The 18,044-nt window shown below is 43.5% G+C and overlaps 1 protein-coding gene across 1 annotated transcript in view; it reads right to left on the bottom strand.

Annotated features, from left to right (window-relative positions):
• Positions 1 to 428: 428 nt before the first annotated feature.
• The window catches only part of senp6a (SUMO specific peptidase 6a), a 31,329-nt gene continuing 13,713 nt past the window's right edge, over positions 429 to 18,044 (bottom strand). The window contains 19 exon segments of the mRNA XM_038726659.1: positions 429 to 1,197; positions 1,286 to 1,436; positions 2,363 to 2,431; positions 2,556 to 2,644; positions 2,797 to 2,885; positions 4,385 to 4,710; positions 4,808 to 4,900; positions 4,984 to 5,106; positions 5,218 to 5,305; positions 5,308 to 5,333; positions 5,500 to 5,696; positions 6,284 to 6,477; positions 7,752 to 7,934; positions 8,385 to 8,418; positions 9,203 to 9,343; positions 10,039 to 10,277; positions 14,690 to 15,083; positions 15,889 to 15,983; positions 17,936 to 18,006. Of these exon segments, the coding sequence (XP_038582587.1) occupies positions 967 to 1,197; positions 1,286 to 1,436; positions 2,363 to 2,431; positions 2,556 to 2,644; positions 2,797 to 2,885; positions 4,385 to 4,710; positions 4,808 to 4,900; positions 4,984 to 5,106; positions 5,218 to 5,305; positions 5,308 to 5,333; positions 5,500 to 5,696; positions 6,284 to 6,477; positions 7,752 to 7,934; positions 8,385 to 8,418; positions 9,203 to 9,343; positions 10,039 to 10,277; positions 14,690 to 15,083; positions 15,889 to 15,983; positions 17,936 to 18,006 (2,833 nt within the window). The 3' untranslated portion in view covers positions 429 to 966.

Here is an 18,044-nt window from a genome sequence, read left to right as displayed (position 1 = left end):
AGCTATAGCATTAACCTTTAACCTTGCTTATACTAAGGCACAAGTAGAGTTAAACTGCAGCAATGTCAAAGAGATAGTGGCTTGCAATCCATAAAATGCGTTTCATTTTTATTTACATACTGGATATTTTCTTATATACTCAGTATATAATCAGTTTGTCTTATTTAAATCCTTTGAGTTGTGATTCTTTCAGTTTTAATTCATATTTAAAGGAGGAGGCGTACATTAAGCTCTTTGAAACTTCCCCAGTGTATAAATTGTTCCCCATTTTTTGCAAAAAGCATCCAAGTACCTGGAAATAATGCATTTAAGATCCAGATCTGTGTCAAGAAGCAACACGCACACACAAACACAGAAATCACCATCTATGGTAGATGAAGAACTTTCCGATGAAACGCAGCACAAATAAAGAGCTAAGGCAAACAAAGTGCTCTTGCATCTAGTGTCGCTTTTAATGCTGAAGATTCATCCACTCCACATCGAAGAGACACAACAAGCACCGAACTACGTATGTGACCCGTGACCGGCGGTCAACTTCTTGACAGGTGGATTATTAACTTACAAATAACAGCAACTTCCTCTATGTTGTTCTTTTTTTTTTTTAAATAGTTTTTCTTCCTCTACACAACTAGAAAGCATAAAAAATAATGATGCAAGAGCTCAGCAGTGTCCTTCCGCTCGGGGATCCTCCTGGAGAGAAGAACGTCTATGAAAACATAACTTAACGGGCCACTTCATGAGTCATAAAACAGTAAATTACAAAGGCAGCGGGAAAAACTCCAGCATATTTACAGTTCATGTTTTATTCGATACAAATTTAAAGGTGTGTTTAATGTCTGTGGTTAACGGAGGGAGTTAAGGAACGTTTCCGACGTGTTGAAGTGGAACCAGCAGCGTACAATCAGGCTCGGCCCCCCCGCAGGGCCTGGGAGTGACGGGGAGGAAGAGGAGGAGGGTGGGCTTGTTTCAGGGGCTTAAGTTTGGAGGCCCGCCCGTCGACCCAGAAGTCTCTTCAATCTCAGGCTCTTCAGGAGAGCCGGGCGGAGCCGCGACCCGGTCGGGCTCCTTCTTTTCCAGTTCTTGTTGCTCTTGGATCTTCAGGATCAGCTCCTTGATCTCCTCGCGCTTCGTCTTCATGCGCTGCTGAGGAAACCACTCCGACAGGTTCACCGGCAGGTGGAAACTGGGAATCGGATTCTGGATTAAGAAAAGAGAGGGAGAAAGAGTATTTAGTGATGAAACCGGGACGGTACGGAAGTCCAATCGGCGTGGATCCTCCTCTCACCTCGAAGAAGCTCTCCACATACTGCAGGATGTAAACTCCACAGTCGCTGAAGTTATCCTGCTGAGGCACACGGGGGCTGGAGCCCTTCATCACATCCTTCCCGAAACTCCGCTGAGTCCCTTTACGCACCTCCCACTCCACCTCCAGGTACCTAAAACAAACGCACCCTCTGTCTCAGTCACATGCGGTGTTGGTTTTCCTACTAATCATTACCAATGAAAAATGTTAGCTTCACTTAACAGTCACACAGAAATCTAAATAACTAAATTCTGAAGTCATCCTGGTTTAATAGTGTTGTAAAAACGTGGCACTCCCATTGCAATGAATTAAAAAAAATAAAAAGACGCTGGCGTCAGAAAAAAGACGCTTTGGTGGACACAATTAAATGATTTTGTTTTGTGTTTTGTTTTAACCGTGTTTATTGTTGTTTTACGATCGGGAGCCTCCACAGGGTGTTTTATTTTGAAAATTCACTGAATTCTCTCTGCCGTACTCGGTCTGACTTCCTGCCTGGTTCGATCTGCTCTGTTTGACGCGCCGAGCGGCAAAAATAGACCTGCTAACTGCGACGGCGTCTGCTGGACTCAAAAGAATAGACTATAATGGCCGCGATTAGCTCCGGCAAACCGGGGCGCAGCCGTAACGCGCCGTAGCCTGAGTCAGTGGATTTTAAGGGTAACACAGCAGCTTCAAATCCTCCCGCGCCTCCTACCTGCCCTCTGCTCTGTAACAGTGAACCCCAACCTCTGGGTCAGACCCCACAAAGCAGTCGCAATATGAATGTGAGGGGTCCTAAGTTGATTAATGGGATGGCAATAAATAAAAAAACATTTTCTCCTACACCACATGATGTATATTAGTCTGTCGTTTCTACAACAATTGTTTATTTCTAGTGAGATGCAGGATAGTTTGATCCCTTCGGGTTAATAAAACATATTTAAATTATAGGTTAATGCGTGCCACTGCTTTGTTTTATGGGGACAAGTCAAAAAGTTTGGGAATTACTGCTCTTAAATCAGAAAAATGCATAAAATGAAATCTCTCCATCCTCTGTAAAGCCCCTGTTTGGACACTCACTCTCTCAGAGTCTTCACCACAGTCGACCTGGCCGGACCTCGCAGGGAGTCCATGATGAGGATACAAGGCCTGATGGAGCAAAAAAACCTAAAGTTAAACACCAGATCTGCATTTTCACTTGCTCTCGCTGCTTGTTTTCTGCAGCGCAGCAGTGCCACCTGCAGGTGAAAAGGCGGGAGGTGCATCAACTTACTGTTTGCAGAGGTTTTGTTTGGAGGCCAAAGCAGAGACGTCAGAGCCGAGAGAGTCTTCAGCCAGAGTCCCGTCCTCGCTGCACTCGTCCTGGAGACAAAACACCCACCGGCATTAACCACTTTTCATTTAAGTCAAGGCTTCATCAACTCCTTCGCTGGCTGACGGTCAACTAATTAAATGACAGATGGAGGGAGATCGAGTGATTTGGGGGCGAACAAGACAAATGGAGAAGAGAGTACCTGAACGGAGCTTTGGTCATCAGAGAAGGTGAAGGTGTCGTCGTCTCCTTTTCCTGAACCGTAGCAAACACTGATTCTGTGCAACTCGCCTGAAAACACCAAACCACAAGCAAAAAAAAACACCTTTAATCTCTTACATAAAAAAATAACTTAAGTTCCTGGCTTCTCTTATTTTTAGCGGCGTTCATCAGCACATCTAAGAGTATTATATGTGATGTTTTCCAGGCATTTTAATTGCTTCTTGGAATCAGATTAAAGACCACAATCAGTTCCTGAGTGGAGGCAGAACAACGGACTCTCCACTCATCAGTTCATATCCAGCTGTCGTCTCACCGCATCATGAAAACAAAATTGAACAGACAAAAGGTTAAAAAACAAACAAAAAACAAATCATGTGTACACCACACTTTTGTTGCTGCAGCCACTTCAGGTACATTTAGGGCCCGTGTCCACCAAAGTGTTTTTTACCAGCTGAAAACGCCACCCGCTCTTCTGAAAACGCCAAGCTGCGAGCGCTAGGGTGCGTCTTGGATGCGCAGCGGGTTGTTAATGAATGTAAAAATGTCACCACAAAGTAGGGTAGGCCTACTTGCTGTGGCCCTCGCTCTGCATGAAGAGGAGGCTGAAACATGAGGGCACAGACTGGCCGTACGTGGGTTCATGGGATTTTGCGTGCGAGGAAACACCTCGGCGAGCAGGCACATCGTTTGTCCCGCCCCTCCTGCACTGTGATTGGACGGCTGGGTAAAAAGTGACAGTGACGAGGGCAGCGAACATTTTTCAACGCTTGGCGACCTCAGAGTTGAGCTTGAGAGCAACTTCTTTGACAACAATAGTAAGAGAACTATTTATTTGCTATATTTATAGTTTATTATATACTATAAATCAGATTTTGACACATTTTACTCGTAAAAAGTTCATTATCTGTGCTGGACATTAGTTTCTACCGAGTTCTTGCTCAACTCCAGTGAACACTGCGGCGTACGCTGACGTGGTGACGCTGTAATCAGTACAGTGCGGCCGGAAAGACGCCGCTAAATTTTACAGTCTGTTTGGACCGCAGCGCTTTCAAAACGAACAGGCCGACAGTCTTTACCGCAAAACAAAATAAACACTAAAAGAAAACAAAACTGAAATGTAAAGAGATAAAAAAGGTTTAATCTACTTTTTTCCCCACTTTAATGTAAAGCTTTCAACTGAAACCTGCAGGGGTGATGTGCTCTATCGAGCCTCGGGACATACTGGTGTGGTATCTAACAGGCAAAGCAGGGCCGGACGTGAAAGTTGTATAAACCTGATGGTTAATTGTGGTTTAAACTTTTCTTTATGGTCAGAACAAAACAGCGGATCACTTCACAAATCTGAGGCAGAACATTCAAAACAATTATGAGCAAATATGCACGAGTAAAATGAAGTAAAAGCTTTTTTCTGTCCTTTTTCCTCGACAAAATAAACATCTTAATAAAAAAAATGATTCAAGTGAATAAAATTAAAAATCTAACATGGAGAGAAGTTTTTAAATCAAGAATTTAAATCAGGACTTAAACAGGATTATAAATCTGACCAGACAGACTTATAATCAGCTCACTTGTGTATTGTTGCTCTGCGTCCGGCGGGCCCGACCCTGCGGGGGCGCCAGAAGGCTCTTGTCCCGCCTCTGTGAAAGCTGCGTTGTCACCGTCGGTCAGACCCTCTGTGGACGTCTCGGGGGCTCCGGGGGACGGGTCCTCGGATGAGCTGTCCAGTCCGTCTCTGTCCGGGGACAGAGGACGACAGTGGTCCGGGATGTTCTCCTCTGACGGGGGATCTGCAGCCGAGGCGGGGGCCGGAAACGGGCCGTGGTACAGCGGGTTCTGCTCGTACACCAGACCCTCGAGACCCGGGAAGCAGATGACGGCCAAGTACCAGTGAGCTCTGACAAAACAAGAGTTCAAAGTCGTTTAAAAATTTAAAAATTAAAATAGCGCAGGAGGGAAATCAAGCTCTGGGATTTGCAAAGCTGAAGACTCACGACTCGTTGATGGGGACAAAAATGAAGTCCTTCTGGAACAGATCCACGTGCCGAGTCCACGTCTTAACCCTGTTGTGCTTCCTTTTCTGGATTCTGGAAAATCCAAACCAAATATTTCAGCATTTAGTAGAAGATGATTTAAAACCACGGTGTGTTGGAAACTGCTGGACACTCACGGCAGGTTGGTTGTGTCGGGAACGTTCCTCCGCTCCCTCTGGTTTAGCCTCTTGTAAAAGAAGGAGCTGAACACGTGGATTCTTTGGGCATCTTCTTTTTTCAACTTCTCTAAAACTAAATATCTAATATGGAAAGACAACAGGAGGGCTCATCACAGCGTGAAGGCATTAATATTTTTTATTTTATTCTTGTGTCTCTGCGGCTGATTCGACAGAAATGACCCAAACACTTACTTTAAATAAAAGTCTATGATAACGTCGTTTAGGAATTCTCCATCGTTAAGGCAGTGGAGGTCTTCGTTAGTGACCGATATCCCACCCTGGCCGGAGGAGGAGGATACACCATTAATCTGGAAGACAAACACCAACAACACTGTGACACTGGGAGTGGAAGCAGCAGTACCGCTAACGTCCACGGGGTGCCGCCGTGTCCACAGTCTTAGACGACAAACTCACTCCGGTTCAGTCTCTGCTCTAACGTGGAAACAACAGGCAGGTGACAGAAGAGAAACTCACTTGACGATCGGTCCGGAGAAGGTGGGCTGGAGGTCGGTCATCTCCTCGTCTTCCTCTTCAAAGTAGGCGCTGGTTTGCTGGCGGGTGGCCATCCGTGTGCGTGCGGGCATGGCGACCGGGGTCACCGGGGTGACCTGCGTGACCTTGCTGACCGGGGAGACTTGGGTGATTTTGGGAGTGGTTTGTGTTGGTTTCTCCTGCACAGGAGGGACACGTGTTCAGTCAGGAGCAAGAAAATAAAAAAAAGTATTTAATAAGGCCAGCTGTAAACAGACAAACTTGTTTTCTCACCACAGTTTTCCAAGTCAAAATGTTTAAATTCAGAAAAAAAAAAAATAAAATCTGTAACTACGGCAGAAAGAACTTTGTTTCCATGGAGCACAAGCGTTGATCACCTGCACTGCACTATAAAATAGAAATTTAAAATAAATCAAACTAAAGTTAGTCGTGCACATATGAGGAAACTCTCAGATAATATTGTTCAATATTACGATAAACAAATATTAAGGAGAGCATTTTAGATGCCTTGTTGTTTTTCTGTTCACTACGGGATTAGAATTGAATAATTTAAATACAACTAATTGTTGTTTATAGAGCAGCAACATTAAAATTTACAGCAGCAGAGTCACTTTTTTAATGTTGTTTAACAAAACATTCGACCTCCGTGGCCTCTGACAAACTGTGAGGGGAATTTTCTGACATTTTAGAGACTAAACGGATAAAAGGATAGATCTAATCATTAGCTGCAGTCCTACTGATCAGCGTTTCCGTGCACTGCGCTCACCTTCTCCTCCTTCTGTTTCGAAGCCTTGTTGTAGTTGACCAGTCGGATGTTGGCCTCTTCGAAGGGCAGCTTGGCGGGGAAGTTGCTGACGTTGTTGGTCTTGCCGATCTCGCCCAGGATGTCTTCCAGGATCATCTGCTCCTTCATGCCCAGGCCGTTCTCGAAGATCAGAACAATGTACTTCTCATCCGACTCTGTCGGCGCAGGACAAGAGACAAAGTTTGTTGTTTTTAGAAAGACATTTTTGCACATTTTACGGCGTAATATTTGTAAATAATTTATATTTCTCATTCATACTCTTTCCTCCAGTCGCATCCTGTTTTCCTTAAGCAATTTGTATTATAATATATTTTCTTTTTGTTTTATATTTTTAATGCTACATCAGATACTTTCATGACAACTTCTGCTTGAATCTTCTACGAGTAATTAAGATTGGATATATATATTTTGGCAGAATATGAGCAATGAGAGCAGAAAGCGACTCTGCTCTGTGTGAAGTCACTGTGAATACTGTGTGCAGCACGAAAAAGTACAAACATCTAGTGAGTTTAGTTTATTACACAGTTTTACTACGCATGTGTTTCCCACACATGCACTCAACTTGGGCAGGCTGCCCAGGTTTATTAACGGCCACCCGGGTTTATTTGGCAACCCACATTTGCATTTTGCTGAGAAACGCAGAGAGAGATGCTATCAGAAGTTACAATCCTGATAGCGGCTCAACATTGTCACGTTTTCCAGCCATCGGGCATCGTCTATCGGCCCAACCCTGATGCAGACTCTGCCAGCTTCCTGCACACTGATAAGCTGACTGAACGAATTCGTTTCATCTGAGACCGGAGGTCAGTCTGATGCCGTGTCTTCTTTTGCATGTTTACACTCCACATTATATACTTTAAGGTGAGTCTGAATGAGGGAAGAGTTAATCAAGAGGAAAACATATCTGCAGGAGTGGGACGGGCGTGTATTTCTACTGTATGTGTGTAGTTTTGTACATATCTGCAGGAGTACAGAGGGACGGGCGTGTATTTCTACTGTATGTGTGTAGTTTTGTACATATCTGCAGGAGTACAGAGGGACGGGCGTGTATTTCTACTGTATGTGTGTAGTTTTGTACATATCTGCAGGAGTACAGAGGGACGGGCGTGTATTTCTACTGTATGTGTGTAGTTTTGTACATATCTGCAGGAGTACAGAGGGACGGGCGTGTATTTCTACTGTATGTGCGTAGTTTTGTACATATCTGCAGGAGTACAGAGGGACGGGCGTGTATTTCTACTGTATGTGTGTAGTTTTGTACATATCTGCAGGAGTACAGAGGGACGGGCGTGTATTTCTACTGTATGTGTGTAGTTTTGTACATATCTGCAGGAGTACAGAGGGACGGGCGTGTATTTCTACTGTATGTGCGTAGTTTTGTACATATCTGCAGGAGTACAGAGGGACGGGCGTGTAGTTTTGTTCTTACCGTCCCCGGAGCAGTCGTACCACTGGCCTCCCTTGGACATGTTGAGCTGCGTGCGCAGGCGGACGCACTCCTCCGGAGTCGTCTGGAAGAACAAGACCGGAAGTTTCCGGACGCTGCACCACTCGCAGCTGATCAGCGCCGACGCCTGAAGACAAACCTGCTCTATGACGTTGCGCTCGGGGTCTGACGAGAAACCGCACACACAGAGTTCTGAATCAAGATGCTTTCTTCAAAATACATTAAAAAAATATTTAAAATGTGATATAAAAAGCAAAACAAAAGAGCCCGTGTTCACTACATTAACTTTTGTTCCCTCTGTAGATGAATGCAGTTTTTTCATGCTTACTGAAGTCCTAATATGGGATTTTATTTTCCAGGAATGATGAAAGAATAAAAAAATAAATAAATCAAACAAATACAGAAAAAAAATTATGTTTGCTTTAACTTATAAAATTCTTCATGAATCCAAAAGGACAAGATGTGATGTGGTCCGTATTTCTGCACGTCTCCCGAGCTGCCACGGGTGAGACTGAACTAATCTCGACTGTGGTGCCGCCCCACGCCACTGATGTCTGATCCAGCAGCTCTGCACAACGTGTTTTATCTACTGAATTCATCACTGCGGCTTCATACCTTCAGTTTCCAGCTGGATGTGGTCGATGGAAAACTGAAAAGAGAAAGAACAAACAAAGTCATTTATCATTTCTGCTTCATTCATCTTTTTCTGGACTCACATCGCTTGACTGGATTTTAAAGCCTCTGGTTGATATTCTCTGTTCACCACGAGCCCTTTCTGTGAGTGATGTTCTCTGAATAATCCCGTCCCGGCAGATAACCACGGTTTTAACCGTTTAATGTCCAAGCTCTTTATTTATTTACCTCAACTGAAGACAAATCCAAGGTTTTAAAACACTTCATAAAAGCCAAAATCAAAATCTGACCCGTGGCTCATTCACTGCATGTCTATAATCAGCTGTTTTATCCTCAATAAAGACAAAATCACCCAAAAAATAATTATTATTAGATTTAAAGGTTTAATTTTGATCACATCTTTGTGTTATTTAGCTGTTGCTGCTGTTAATAAAAACACAATAAAAGCAGTGTGGGAGTCCAGGGAACGTAACACCTTCACTTCCTTGTGAGGCTTTAATTGTGAAACATCTAAAGGAAGTTTTGAAGTAGACTTTTACTAGTGAGCGATGGCAGTACAGTCGTCGTTTATGTAATTATGATTTTGGGTCATCAGTTAAGACCAAATCAGCCATTATCAAGCAGGTATTATGCGAGAGTAGTGAAATATATTAAGAAAATATTTAGTTAGATAATTTTCATGCTTTTCTCCACAGTTTGTGAAAAGATAAAATCCTGCCCAGGAGTTGTGTGTTATTCAGTATCTACACATACAAGTCTTGCAGGCTGTATTTCAATACGAGAGAAGCCAAAGTACTCACAATGACGGGCTTTGTCACCATCCTGCGTAGAGTTCCTACTCTTACGCTCCGACACTCCAGTATGATGCTGTCGCAGACGCTGGACACAACTTTGGGCTTCTTTGTTCTCGGTGAAAACTGCTCGGCGGGCTGATTTCCAAACTGTAAAAAAAATACAAAGAGGCAAGTAACTTTGTGCACCTGTGAGGTTTTGTTTTTACTTCACATTCAAGTCTAGTTTATGCAGAGAGAAATAAAGAAAGTGATTCTCCTCCTTTATACCTCTATACTCTTTACTGCTTTTGGCACTTTTCATTAGATGCTATACTGCATTTCTTGACCACAGTACAATGACAACAGAGTTGAATGCAATCTAAATTGAATCTCTTCGAATCTGTTGAAGTTCTGCCAACTTTGTGACAAATGCATTGCATTTCCTGTAACTGCTGATTCAGTTTCCAAAAGTACTGAGAGGTTGAGAACTATTAAAAAAAACAAACAAAAAAAACCAGCTTGGTCTCTGCAGCACAGACATGCCTGTTTTGAGCCCTCAGTTTATCACAGAGAGCGTCTCAAGTTGACTGCGGTCGTCTCTGCAACCACGCAGAAGCACGACGGAATCACGTTTTTACGGCGTGGTGCGATTAAAGCAGGCTGAACCGCGTCTGTGAAAAAACACCATTTGACTGGTTTATTATGACGACGACTGGCTGTGTCTTCCAATTAAAAATACACATCCAAGAATCCTCTACGTCAGCAGTAACCACACTTTTGTCTCTTGCCGGTAGTGATCAAAACGCTTGATAATTTAAAATACTCCTGGTTTTGGCGAGCCGAAGGGTCTACTGAAGTCTCACCTGATCTTTCATCCGGGCTCTCCGCGGTATCGTGATCTTCATGTTGACGTCTTCGAAGAACGCAGTGCTCAGCTCCTCCTGCTCTCCGGCGCTCTTCACCGCAGCCTCCACTCTTCCTCCAGAGGGCGCCGGCGAGGAGTGAGCCGAGTCCGCGGGTCGAGGGGAAACGCTGTCCAGTCTGCTGACACTTCCTGTGCTGGCGTTGTCGGCCTCCTCCTCGTCATCACTGGACAGGACGACTGCGAGGGAACATCAGAAAACTTTAAATATGATTGGTATTTTCTTACTTTTACCTGAATGTCGACCAGCTTGTTTGTTTGTTGGTTCTCAGAAACGTGTTGAGAGATTTCAGTGAAATGTTTGTTGCAGATCCACATCTGGATGCGGAAACATTCAGGGCAGCCAAACGGGGTATATTTTATATATTTTTATTAGTAAACTCATGAACTACTGTGCTTAAGCTAACTTTAGAATCATTAAAACCTACAAACACACCCAACACTAGAGATGAAATGGTGTGAAAACTTTCAGTTCTATCGCAGGATTGTTAAAATGTGCTGAAACCATTTCACCAAGTTTCATATTGAAAACCACAAATTAAAATTGGCAGCACTTTGTTTGCATGGACATTAAATTATATTAAAGATGTTATAAAGTATGTGCAGTGACCCAACGCACAATTTACATAAATGCAAATTAGTCTTTAAGGGGACAGTGAACGTAACTGACATGAGCTAAACCTGACATAAAACTGGGTTTGTTCTGGATCAATGAAAACATGGCGGAAAGCCGTGACGGCACTCCAGAGATTATTCTGAAGCCTGAAGAGGTGCCGTATTTTGTATTATTATAAGAGTGCAGAGGGAAACCTGATCACTTTAAAAAGGTCATATTATGCTCATTTCAGGTTAAAACACAGTTCCTAGTTAAGGACTACTAGCCAATCAGAAGCAGAGAAGGGCGGGTCAGCGGGAAGCCGGTAAACAGCTCGGGTTCAGCCGTACGTGTTGCCGACCAGCTCGGCAACACGGACTGGAGCGAGAGTTTCAGAGCGGTGAGTTATTAATCTGTATCCATAAAGTTTTAACTGAGCTCTGTCTCTACATCACAGGAACAACTTTATGTCCACTGACTGCCTGGAGGGTAGCTGGTGTTTGGAAGGGAGAGGAGAGCTGTGTGCTGCAGCTCAGTTATTTTCCACCGCTGTTTTTGAGGGCGTGTCGGAGAAGCCGCTTGGCGAGCGTTATATGAGGGCGCATTTAGCTTTCATCTCTGTGACCTCACAGGGATGAAAGGGAAGCTGCTGGACTACAAACGAGCTGTTTTCAGTTGAGAGCAGAGTTTTCTGTGGGAGATGGGAACTCACTTTGGGCTTTTTCACTTTGCAAACCTGTTACATGCACAAAAAAGATATAAAACTCAATAAAGGAGAGGGGAAAAAGCCAAAAAAAGCATAAAACCACCTCTTTAAAGCAAAAGTAGGGTGAGTAAACTTTTAGCTTGATGTCAAACATGTCATGGTTTCTCTGTCTGACTCGCTAACAGCTTGTAAACACAGTATAGCTGCAAAGATCAGTAGATTAAGTTGTCAACTATTAAATTGTTTAAAAATAAAATTAATTTCACTGATTTCAGCTTCTAAAATGTGAATATTTTCTGGCTTCTTTCCTCCTTGATGACAGTAAACTGAATAGATTTGGGTTGTGGACAAAAGAAGACATTAGGGGGCGTTGATGTGGGCTTTGGGAAACGCTGATCGACATTTATCACAGTTTTCTGGACCCAACAACTACTTGATTAATCGAGAAAATAATCGTTTAATCGTTAGCTGCAGCCTTGTAAAACTGAAGCTCTCTGTGTTACCTGCTCCTTTAAAAACACTACACATTATTCGGTTGTTGCATGTGTCGTGTGTCTGCAGACTAACATGTTATGTCCATGTGCAAATAAAAATGTTGGCAGTCGTCTAATTGGTTGTCAAAGTGTTCCAAAAGGACAAACGCTGCAGACTCAAGGGCTCATTGTAGTTATTATTATGTCTTCTTAAGACTCATTTGTACTTATGAACAGTGCATGGGCTCATTGAATATGTTAATGCACTTTTGATGTGGCTTTCATGTGTTTAAATAAGGCTGTTATTAATTGTATTTGTGGTTTTCAATATGACACTAGGTGAAATGGTTTCAGTGCTTGTTTCAGTACTTAACGCAATAATACTGATAACTGTTATGTTGTTATCATACCGTTTCATCTCTACTTAATACACTGAGTCCAAAAGAAAAGAAGTCTCCTGAAAAAAACATGTGGTTTTTACACACATGGTCTTTTGACATCACATCAAAAATTCAAACACGTTTTATTATTAAATAGTGGCGACCTCTGAGCGGCTCCCAGTACTTCTTTGTTGTCTAATTTTTATTATTTACTTATGTGGCTTACATTTGTTTTTCCATCTGGTTAAGAACTATACAAGGTAATTCTCCAAGTGGTGTTTTGGAAGGACAGCATGCTCTGAATATGTCGTATACAGTAAATGACACACTTGGCATCTACCTGCCTGTAAGTTCTGTTGACTTTTCCTGCAGCAGTGACGTCTGTTCGGTGGTGCGACGTTTGTTTGTGTTTTTAAGCCCGCAGTGAAAATAATTCCAATCATCCAAGTAGGTTGGTGCAAAAATCAGCATTCAGCAAGTCCAGACTTGTTACAGTCTTTCCACATCTAGGAAGATTTGGATTTGATATTTTAATTTATACTCCAAACAAAACTGTAAACACCAAACACGTCCCAACATGGATGAGGATGAAAAAGTATCTACAGCTTTAAGCGCAGAGTTTTTAACTGGACTTTTTCACCTTGGGTTCTTCACTTGCAATGACAGAAATAATGATATTCCTTTTATTCACCTTTAATTTAAATTTAAAAAAGCTTTCTGACAGGCGGAGTGGCAACTGACAGCTTGTCAGAAGATCTCCGCAGTTTCATCTCTGCTCCCTGTAGCAATTTATGTCGTGTCGCAGGTTGATATGAAGCCTTTGACAGTGATGTCTGTATTCATTTTAGCAGCATACAGGAGCTCATACCGGCTGCGGTAGTCTGGACGCCGATGCAGGAGAGAAGAGGGGAGGCTGAGAGCGATGACATCATGGTGAACACTAGTGGAGTGCAGCTTTGAGGTGCTTGTGCTTTTACTCAAGAGTTTTACATCATGAATGATTTTGATAGAAAGCTTTCAGTCTCGCTATTGAAGCCTGACTGCAGCCATCATGGTGAGAGAGCTTGAAAACACAACAACAGCTTTAAACTGAGTCTCAGTTCGTCTCCACTTTTCGTAGGGTTTAGTATCAAGTATGCAAAGAACCAAATTTTCAAGAACCATGGATTTGTTAGGAACCGTGGATTTGGATTCTGCTTCTCGGTTCCTGACTTTCTGCATATTTCAGCTCCTGACTGAACTGCAGTGAGCATTTTACAGTCCATCAAAGCGTCTCTTATGTCTCGACCTAACGTCAACTCATGTGTCACGTCAACAAAGGATGAAGAAGAGAGTCCTTCTGTTTCCAGTGCTGGACCGTGGCGGACCGCAGCTAACGCTCCAGAGTCTGGCTTAGCTTCACTAAAAAAAAAAAGAAAAAAAAAAAGAGAACAACGCAGCAGAATGCGACAGCTCCAGTAAGGAGGTTTGGTGCGAGGCAGGAAGCAGCTCCAACGTGACGAAGCGTTTCCTTCAACACGTCGTGAATCTGAAGGAACGCACCGTGTTGAACGTGTCGCGCTCTCCCAGCTACAATGACGCCCCAGATCCAGCTGACGCTAACAGTAGCAATGTCTCAGGTACAAAAGACAGGTGAGCTGACGTTCACCTTTATACTGAAGGGAAACCAATGATGTCTACAGATGATTAAATATATATTTTTCTTAGAGACGCCGCTCTAGCACAGAGACTCCTTTCACTTTAGTCACGAAGGGGAAGAGGATCGAGGAGGAAGAGGATGAAGGTCACCGAGCGCTGACAAGATCTGTGGTGAAGGGGTTGGAGTCAGAACAGAGACTCCCTAACTATTTGACAAACCTGGTGTCAGAAGTCAAATGCAGCACAAACACCCACTCAAGATCTGCACAAACACACCGCTACAGATCTTTTGACTCGCTGCTGAGTTTCTGTCTACGTTTGTTGGTTGTTGCTACAAACTTTTAGTGAGCGCCTCCCCCCGTTTTGGTAAAACCTATGTTTAGCGACAACTTCCTCTCGGGTCTCCTGTCAAAGAACCAACAGCCAGCTGACCGCCTGTATGCATGTTATGAGCCTGCATGAGAGAAAATCACGAGTCAGGAAGAAAATCGACTCTGTGTGACGCACTGGGATTCTCTCTCTCTCTCCCTCCATCTATTCACGTTCCATTTCTATCTTCAGACTTCTCTTACCTTCTCTATTATTTTCTCGCTACTGAGTCGACATCTTTTAAGGTTTTGCAGCCTTGGTAATTTGGCTACTTCTACACAGCACAGTTGTTTGGAGCACAGAGGGTGTCAGGTGATTAGAAAACCTTTAGGTCTTCATATCTAGTGCAGGTTTGGAGTTCGGCCTCATCAGAGAATTTACATCCTCTGGGCGACAACCGAAATGTTCCTCCTTCATCTTTTTTTACTCACTGGGGTCGTTGAGCTCGTGCTGCCGAGCCGCGGCCGCCCTCTTCCCTTTGGGCGGGTTTCTGGCTCCGCAGCAGCTCGACGTCCCGGCTGACAGAGGGGACCTGCCGTTGTTCAGGGGCACCAGAGTTCCCCTGGTGCACGAGACCCGGATCGGCAGAGTCTCTCCGCGGGGCGCCCTCATGGTTGTAGCCGGTTTGTAGAAGTTCTTTTGCAGGCAGTTTGGTCCGGGGGAAGGCTGGGATCGGATGGGGGCTCTCGGAGTTGGGGACGCTACTGTGGCCGGCTGACAGGGCAGCAGCGCCGATCCGTTGCCGCAGCTCTGACACTTGCTGCTGTCGGCGCTCGGCTTGTTGCACTTCACGCATACAGCCTGGTAGACGGTCGGCCGGAGAGGCTGCAGAAGAGAACGTCGTCGTTGCAGTAAACTTTCATGCATTCATAATCTTTACAAAGATAAAACTTTCTTTTTCCTTTCCTCTAACAATGATCTGATTGTTTTGCAAATTAACGCCATCATTCATACGGTGCTTTGGCAATACTGTATCTGAATACACTACTAAGTGACACCTTTCACAATCAAGTCTGGTGTAAAGCAAAGAGCAGATCAACACTGTGTTTCCTTCTTAATGTTTTAGGTCTGGTAGAAGGTGAAAAACTGCCTCCTCAAAAGGATGAATTTAAATTAAAATGTTGCATTTTTAGCTTAAATTACTTTTTTCCTGAAAGAGCTGCAGGATTAATTTCACTTTTAGATGATCTGTAATCTGCCTGTTGACAACACGCAGGAAGACATCTGGACGTCTCATACATTCATTTAACTTTAAGCTGCAGTGACAAACTTTCTAGAGGTTGCTGGCTGAGAAGAGATGAATACGCAGCACTACAGGCTCTGGATTAGCTCTGCGTCTGTGTGCAGCTACAGCGTTGTGACCAGACAGGTGAGGGGATGGCGGACAGGCAGAGCGCTCATTCAGCCGCCAGCTAACAAGCCTGAACCCCCCCCCCCAAAAAAAAGTCTGCACCGTAGAGATAATATCTCATATTTAAAGGATGGTTTTACATCATCAACTGCAATAAAAATGCTTTGGATATGTGCAACACCGTCTGCAGCTCAGACAGATTTGCAGTTCACATGAATCCTGGGTAATGAAGTCCTAACCTTTGTGCTGCTGCTGCTGCGTCAGCGGCGCTTCTCTTACCTCTGCTGCTTTGATCTGTGAAGGAAAACTACAGCAGTCTTCTAACGGTTTCCTCTTCTGCTGGACGCGCCGCTTTATGTTCAGAGACTCCTCTTCTGAAAGGTTAGAAACAAATCAACAAGACATAAGTCACTTATTTATTCATCTTATTTCATCTTTAAATATCTAATTTAATCTGTCATTTATATGATAGACTTATCAGTGTTAAAGGGATGCAACGGATCACAGAACTGAAGGTTTGGATCATACCCTGGTTTTGAGTCATGGATCAGTTCAGTTTTCAGATCAGCAAAAAATAAAAAAAACTTTTTAGGGTTGAATTCATTGAAAATAAACGTTTTTATTTATTTATAAATAGCCTACTTTTGTTTGGACTTTCAAACTTTTGTAGCTATGCGTTACTCTCCGGATGCCCGATGGAGTCCCAAAAAACAAGCACAACAGTAAGAACTAGCCGACATTAGGACGCTATTATTATTACCGCCTATAAAACACTACAACAGTCAGTCTTTTTTGTAAACTGTATGCTGAATTTAAATTCAAGCTGTGAATGTAGAATGTAACTAGGCTATAACATCTATAACAGCGGCGAGTGGATGACATCAAAAGAGCCAGCGTGTGAATGTGCCCTTCACCGACCTGCACGCTGAAGACAATGAATAAAATAGAATAAAACATTCTGTAAATGCCTGAAATATGGGGATGGTGTTTACAGGAAATGCACAGCCAAGGTGCTAAATGTTTCTCAAAGTGTGTTGGAGCAACATGTAGCAGAAATAATCACAAAATCACGGCATTTGTTAGCGGTTTTATGGCGGTTATAGGTATACAACGAACCCTGGCGGTTCTAGTGTTAAATCTGTTATTTAATAGATAAGCATTAAAACACTGGTATACATAGTCACGAGACAGACTTTCGATGCCGATGTAGGATGACCAGAAACTCCACAATAGATTAGGAACAGTAATCGAACTGTTTTAAACGATTTCTGTGATATGCAAAACTTGGACATTCTCAATTTTGCCACTACTGATATCAGCAGCGGTCAAGAACCACTTAGAGTCTACAATTTGTAAATGTGGGATTTGCCGCTAAAACGTCCTTACCAAAGACTATGACGGGAGTTTTAACATAGAAACACAATTTAATGCTATTAAGCTGACCGGGGATTACAAAAAAAGAACATGCAGAGGAAGTGGAACTATTTTTCTTAGCCCTGAATCGTTGCCTGCAGTCTTCCTTTCAGGATGAGCAGTCTCTCTAAAACCCTCCAGCAAGAAGACAGGGCAGCGTGCGCGTTACCTATGAGGCACTATTCAGGGCAAACAGCTTAAAAAGCACTTGCTTCTGCTGGTAAAGCTGCGAGTGCACGGTAACGTTAGCCAACATGAGACTCAATTATGACGTCCGCATAAATGTCTGCATACATTATCAGACTTTCATAGTCTAGCTATTTTGAGCACCAGAGCTTTAAAAATTATCTTGCAGTAACACAAGGACACTCTGTTTAATCTCTATCGCATCCTTTCACGCACATTTTCTTCCTTCTGAATTAAAAATAAACCCAGCGAGTGAAAAGGCTGATGACTAAAAACTGCTTTAGGCGCCGTTATCCTCCACGCTAACCTTTGTTTGTTTTTTTGTGCAAAACTGTCTGATTATTCCCCATATTTGGGGAGTTGTTTCTATTGGAGAGCGAGTGTTTCATAAGCTCTCCTCCCTCGGCCAGGAGCTTTGAGGATTAATGTGGGAGGCCTGAGATCTCCTCCTCTGCTGGCAGGAGCAGGGAGGAGGGCTCAGCCCAGATCTGCAGCCCTGCAGACGCTGCTGGCTGTCACACACACACACACACACACTTTCCACTCATACAAAGATACTGATCACTGCTCATCCTGCAGACACAGGCCAAACCCACATGCATGCAAACCACAAGCACACACAACTCAACCCCAGTTATCTGCCTGTAAATCCAACGTTGTCTCTTGAGAAACAGCTTGACTTTTTAAAACTCCTGCGTGGTGCGCTTGGTGAGCTGTGAACTCTAACCTGGGATCTCTGGACAGGTGAGGACGATGCTCTCCACTTCTACATCTTGCTGTGTGGGAGAGAAGTCATTTCTGCAGAAGAAAAAAGACAATGTGCTCAGTGACATCTC

Source organism: Micropterus salmoides, unplaced genomic scaffold, assembly GCF_014851395.1.
Source record: "Micropterus salmoides isolate LMB-PRFRI ecotype aquatic unplaced genomic scaffold, ASM1485139v1 Ms_hic_scaffold_18, whole genome shotgun sequence".
NCBI lineage: Eukaryota > Metazoa > Chordata > Actinopteri > Centrarchiformes > Centrarchidae > Micropterus > Micropterus salmoides.
Note: the sequence above shows the minus strand (reverse complement) of the source record. Positions and strands in the feature narration are given on the sequence as shown.